At 40.1% G+C, this 6557-nt stretch overlaps 1 protein-coding gene across 1 annotated transcript; it reads right to left on the bottom strand.

Annotated features, from left to right (window-relative positions):
* Positions 1–5861: 5861 nt before the first annotated feature.
* On the bottom strand, positions 5862–6323 carry LOC139007227 (ubiquitin-like FUBI-ribosomal protein eS30 fusion protein). Its single transcript, XM_070410452.1, has one exon. The coding sequence runs from the start codon at positions 6261–6263 to the stop codon at positions 5862–5864; it is 402 nt and encodes a 133-aa protein (XP_070266553.1). The 5' UTR covers positions 6264–6323.
* Positions 6324–6557: the final 234 nt, after the last annotated feature.

Below are 6557 nucleotides of genomic sequence, written 5' to 3'. Positions count from 1 at the left end.
GAAGAGCGCTGGTCAGGGAGCTTAGACATGACCTCAATGACCAGGGCAGCTCATCAAGATTGATGGCCAGTGGATTCCACAGCCAACATTAAATTACCAGATGACACCTGCGAGGCCCAGTCTCCTCTCCCCCGTCAAGTAACCCACCAGCCCCCATGCAAACATCCTAATCTCCGCAAATCACACCATTTAAGTTTCTCCTCTTTGATGGCAGCTCTATCTCACCTCTCAGTGCCCTGATCTGACAGGAGATGGAAGATGTCAAATACCTCCCATTCCTTTCACCCAGGTTACTTTTGTAGCATCCCACTTAAACACCTCTCCATGGTCAGGTCAGCTCTGGGCAAGGGAAAATTGTCAGACTTCATAAGGAAGACAACTGCCCTTCACTTTGTCCAACCACTAATTCGGGAAATAAAGTCTCTTGAGCATGGGATCCAAGGTCCCATGGCGAGATACCAATGATAATAGTGGGGTTGAAAAGGAGCCTAGAAACCATCCTTGGGGCCTGTCTAGTGCAACTATGTGAGGGTTACTCCTGAGAACGCCCTTTCCGCCATGCCCCTAGATAGATTACTTTTATGAAGAGGCAGTGAAAATAACACCTCACATGATTGAGAAAAAGAGAGGGAGATAGTATTTCCGGACCTATACAGAGAGGGGACCTATATAGTGGGGACTTGGGAGTTGTTAGGGAACCACCCCTCTTATTAAAACAAAATGGAGACCCTCCGATGCTTAGCACTGGAAGCAAAAGCCCCAGGAGGGGACCATGAAATGACCAGTGGCCCCCACTAGTGCTATTAAATACAGTGTCAGGTTCGAACTCAGGTTCTAGAATCTGACAGATTTAGATTTAAATTCAAATTCCTTTACCTCAGAGCTGTGTAGGGTTATTAGGGAACTTATCTAAGTCCTCTGAACCTCAACTTTGTTATCAGTAAATCTGGTTAATAATATCTTCCCTACAGAGTTGGGTGAGGCAGTCATGAGCTGGAGTGCATGGAGAATGCCCTCAGCCAGTTGGATGTCTGCTGGTGGTATTAAGACAGCATCATCTTCTCCTTAGGGTTTGTTCACTGTTACTAATGCCACCTCCAATTAATTCCCAGAAGGATGGTCATTCTCCCTCCTTTAATTTACCATGGGTTTTTTTCCCCTATAAATATATGTATACATGGAAATGTATTTACAAAGCTGCAATCTTACTAGTAAGTGGTAGAGCTAGGATTTGAACCTGTGTCTATCTCCAAAGCCACAGTGAAGACTCTTAGATAGTCCCATCCAAAACCACAGGGATATTATGTTTAGAATCCCCAAGTGCCAACCATATTTCCATACCTCTCTACTCACTTCCTTCCCATCCTCCCTCCAAAGCAAGAAGAGTGCTCTACTAACATGATGGGTGAGAAACCCATCCCTCTCAAATTCCTTCCTCCGTGGCTGTGGGCAGAGGACAGAAGGAATGAGAGTGGCTGAAGATATGAGCTTAGACAGCGATTTTTTCTAAAGTGCCTTTTAGACTGTGATCGTGTTCAGAAGATCAGGCAAAGTCTACCAATGGCAGATTCGGCCTCGTCGTTTCTGGTACAGGCTGATGGGCAGTCAGTCCTATTAGTATATTTTTTATAAGACCTAATTTTCCAACCAGCATTCCAGCCCTCCAGGTTGTGCCATAAATGCTGGGGCTGCAGAGACGATAACTCCTGATACAAACAGAAATATTTATCCTGAATTATCCTTCTACCTTAACTACCCATCTGTGATGGTTAACTTGAGTGGCTCACAGGGTACCTAGATATCTGGGTAAACATCATTTCCGGATGTGTCTGGGAAGATGTTTCTGGATGAGATTAATGTTTGAATCTGCGACTGAGTAAAGCAGACTGCTTCCCTAAGTGGGTGGGCATCAGCCAATCCTGGGACGGCCTGAATAGAACAGAAGGCGGAGTGATGGAGTATGGTTCTCTGCCTGACTCCTGGAGCTGGGGCACTGGTCTTCTATTGCCGTGGGACTGGGACTTACACCTGGTTCTCAGGCCTTTGGGCTCAGACTGAAACTACACCATCAACTTTCCTGGGTCTCCATCTTGTATACAGCGGATCCTAGGACTCCCAGCCTCCATAATTGTGTGAGAATATTTCTTATAATAAATGCCATATATGAGTATATGCAAATATATCTTCTATTGGTTCTCTTTCTCTGGAGAATTCTGACTAATATACCATCTGATTTTTAATTCCCCTAAAAGCTACTCAAGAGCAGAAACTACATCCTATACCAATTCTCTCTCTTTAAAGCCTCAAAAAATACAATGGGTTACATAATGTCTTTTGCACAGATTCCTGTATTTACTATCCTTTATGGACTTCTGTAATAGGATGATATTTGCAAAGAGTATCATATGGTAGCTAAACACTAAGGATATTACCACATGAATCAAAATCAATGCCAAGTGAAAAAAATTCAATATAAAAACCCAAACCACCTACCCAGTGAAGAAAATGTAATATGTATCAAAATTCTAAAACAGGAATATTTTTATAAACATAGCTATAACAGAATAAATAATAAAGGAAGAGATTAACTTGGTTTTACTACATTTTAAAATTTAGAGCTCAAGTTAAAAATAATTTTAAAGACTAGGATAAGCTATGCGTTAAAAATATGTTTGAGAAAGAATTTTAAAAAATTATTTTTTCAATATGGAGCTGATAAAAATAGATAACAAAAACGCTAAGAATACCGGTAAAGAAAATAACTCTGACAAAAATTCCCAAAAGATGGTGAGAACCCACATAAAAACCTGTTTGCAAATATTTTAAGACACTTTTTTGGTGATTGCCCAAAGAGCAAACAACCAAATGTCCACCAGTTGGTGAATGGATAAACAGACCGCGGCACAGTCATACCACAGAACACCAAGCACTCTGCTAGAAAAAGGAGCCAGGGACTTGATATATGCAACCATGCGGCTGGAGCTCAGAATCATTATGCTAAGTGATGGAAGCCAGACACAAAAGAATCATACATTCCATATGATTCCATTTATATGACATTCTGGAAAAAGAGAAACGATAGGAGCAGAAACCTAATGAGAGGATGTGAGGGGCTGGGGACCTGAGGAGGAGATTCACTACAAAGGGACATGGGAGAACTTTTTGAGATGAAAAAAATATTTTATATCTTGGCTGAGATGGTGGTTACATTTGCCAAAACCATATATCTACAAATAATTAATTTTACTGTATATAAATTTTCCCCAATAAACTGTTTAAAAAGAACAATTAGAACATGTTTCATATGACCAGTAATCAAATAAATAAAAATTAACACAGCAGAGGTCATTTTTAACCTAATAAATTTATAAATATAACTGGTAATGGCCAATTTTGTCTAGGTTTCATGTAGTGATGCTGGTGATGTGAAGAGGAATAAACCTTTTGCAAATCATTCTTGAAACAGGTATCAAGCGTCATAAAAGTGTTTACTCTTTGATTTACAAACATCATTTATGGGAGTCTATGCCAAGGAAATTCTGAAAAATGGCTTGAAAACAATCATGTTCATGGAATAATTTATTGCAGATTATTTATAATTTTAAACAGAGCAACTCAATTTCCAATAGTGGGGAAATAATTGCTTGAATTATTATGATAATTTTATGGAAATACCATACAAAACTTATAATGGTTGTTATAAAGTCTATATAACCACATATACATGTGGGAGTGTATATGATGTAATGTTACTGAAGAAAGCCAAATACAGACTTAAACCTGAATTCTGGAAAGTAAGTATAGTGATGAAGAGCCTAGATTCCAGAACCAAATGCGTGGGTTCATACCACAACCCTCCTACTACCAGCTGTGAGCTTGGGCAGCTTACCTAAACCTCTCTGATGTTCAATCTTCTCATTTATAAAATAGAAAAAATAACAGAAGTTTCCTCATAGCTTTTTATCAAGGGTTAAATGAGTTAGAATATCACATAAAACTTTTACTACACCATCTGGCACAAAGAAAGCACTTTATATAAGCTTTTGCTCTGTTCCTTTTTCTCTACAAAGGACTGAGCAAAATTAACACAATAGTATTATTCTGACATATGTGGTTGTAGAATTAGTGTACTTGGGTGGTTAAGGTTGTGGGCAATTTGGTCTATTTTTTCATTTTTGTATTTAAAAAGTCATTTTTATTTTTAAAGGGTTGCATAGATCTCACTGCAGATTTATGTTCAGATTTCATTGAATAGACAATTTCTCAGATTTTTTATTTTTTGTCTTGCTTATTAATGGATTTCCAAGTGTTTGTGTAACTTAAGAGGTACTGTATCGACACCAATGATCCATGTAAATCCAATTGAAAGAAACTCTCCAAAAAATAGGAAACACCACAAAATATAGGGTGTCCCAAAACATGTATACACACTTTTAACAGCTGATAGCTCAATTGTTTCTTTTCAGTCACACTAAGCTTTGAACAAAGGAAATTCATACTAAAATGCTACTGGAAATTTGAAAATGCAGTTGAAGTATAAATGCTGACTTTATAATCATTCAAAGTGTGTATACATTTTTTGGGACACACTATAGTTTAAAAGCAATCAGGTCCATGGAAATACTATTAAAGATTATTTATTATGTTAAACAATTAGAAAGCGCTTAACTCCCAATAATAGGGGAATGATCAATTATAAGCTAGCTACTAAAGGGAATATTATTAATAATTTAACTTATGATTACAAAGAGTATGTAACCATAATGAAAAGATTCTCAGCATCACTAATCATCAAAGAAATGCACATTAAAACCACCATGAGATATCACCTCACACCTGTCAGAATGGCTATCATCAATACATCAACAAGTATTGGCGAGAATGTGAAGAAAAGCTAACCCTCATGCACTGTTGATGGGGTTGTAAATTGGTGCAGCCACTATGGAAAACAGTATAGAGGTTTCTCAAAAAAAAAAAAAAAAAAAAAGTAAAAATGTAACTGCCTTATGACCCAGCAATTTCTCTCTGGGTATTTATCCAAAGAAATCCAAAACACTAATTCAAAAAGATATATGCACCCCTATGTTCATTGCAACTTTATTTACAGTAACCAAAATATGGGAGCAACCCAAGTGGCCATCAATAGACGAGTGGATAAGAGAGTGGTGGTACATATATACAGTAAATTATTACTCAGCCATAAAAAAGAATGAAATCTTGCCATTGGAGACAACATGGATAGACCCAGAGGGTATTATGCTAAGTGAAATATGTCAGACAGAAAAAGACATTATCACTAATATGTAGAATCTAAAAAACAAAATAAGTGAACAAACAAAACAGAAACAAACTCATAAATATAGAGAACAAATTGATGATTGCCAGATGGGAAGGGGATTAGGAGGATGGGTGAAAAAAGGTAAAGGGATTGAGAAGTACAAATTGGCAGTTACAAAACAGTCAGGGATGTGAAGTCCAGCATAGAGAATATAGTCAATAATATTGTAATAACTATGTGTGGAGCCAGGGGGCAGTAGGCTTATCAGGGTGATCACTTCCTAAGGTATATAAATGTCTAGCCACTACGTTGCACATCTGAAAATAATAAAATATTGTATGTCAACTGTAATTGAAAAACATTTTAATTTTTTTTATTTATTTAAACATTTTTATTGATTTCAGAGAGGAAGAGAGAGAGAGAGAAACATTAATGATGAGACTCATTGATTGGCTGCCTCCTGCACGGCCCACACTGGGGATCGAACCTGCAACCCGGGAATCAAACCGTGACCTCCTGGTTCACAGGTCAAAGCTCAACCACTGAGCCCTGTGGCCGGGCTTGCCTCAGACGACAAAGGGCTTTAAGAGTTGGCATTGGGGCCCCTCTTCTTGCCAAAGGCGGGCACACCATTGACAAAACGCCGGTTGTACTGCATCCGTCGCTTGGCCCGACCAGTCTTCTTCTTCTTTTTCTCCTGTTTGGCCACCTTGGGGGTCTGACCTCTGACTTTCCCAGCACGGGCCAGAGAACCGTGGACTTTACCTCCAAGCACGCGGGCAGCTACTTCCAGAGTGGACAGCGCCTCCACCCCACACTGGCCCAGGGTAGCCTCATCCTCCAGGGGTGTGCCTGCCAGGAGCACGACCTGATCTTCCGGAGCGATGCCCTCCAAGGAGGCTACGTGAGCCTTGATCTGGGAGACAGTCTCCCTGCCGGTCACCTCGAGGGTGTGGAGCTCCTGGGCGCGGACAAACAGCTGCATGTCGGCAACTGAACTGCGGCCTGTGCCGCTCCCGCCAAGATGGAGTCGAGAAAGAGGAAGGAAGAGGAGCGTTCGCGTCCTAAGTGCTTGCTGCGTCTAACGTCACTCTTGCCTCCTTTTTAATACTCGGTGTTGGGTGGTCTGTTGGGGTCCAACCCCAACAGGTCCAGGGGTTCCCAAAGGTGTGGACGGAGTCGTCGAAGAAGAAAGCACACGGAGACAGCGTTCAGTTGATCAGCAGCCTGGCCAGGTTCTCTAGCCAAGTTCAGTCCAGGATCTCCAGCCAAGTTCTGT

This window comes from Myotis yumanensis, unplaced genomic scaffold (genome assembly GCF_028538775.1).
Source record: "Myotis yumanensis isolate MYYU_CA2020_CCGP unplaced genomic scaffold, mMyoYum1.0.hap1 SCAF_1, whole genome shotgun sequence".
Taxonomy (NCBI): domain Eukaryota; kingdom Metazoa; phylum Chordata; class Mammalia; order Chiroptera; family Vespertilionidae; genus Myotis; species Myotis yumanensis.
This window is presented reverse-complemented; position numbering and strand designations above follow the sequence as displayed.

What these genes read in the sequence shown, in the direction of transcription:
- LOC139007227 (XM_070410452.1), bottom strand. Translation starts at nt 6,263, where the DNA reads ATGCAGCTGTTTGTCCGCGCCCAGGAGCTCCACACCCTCGAGGTGACC.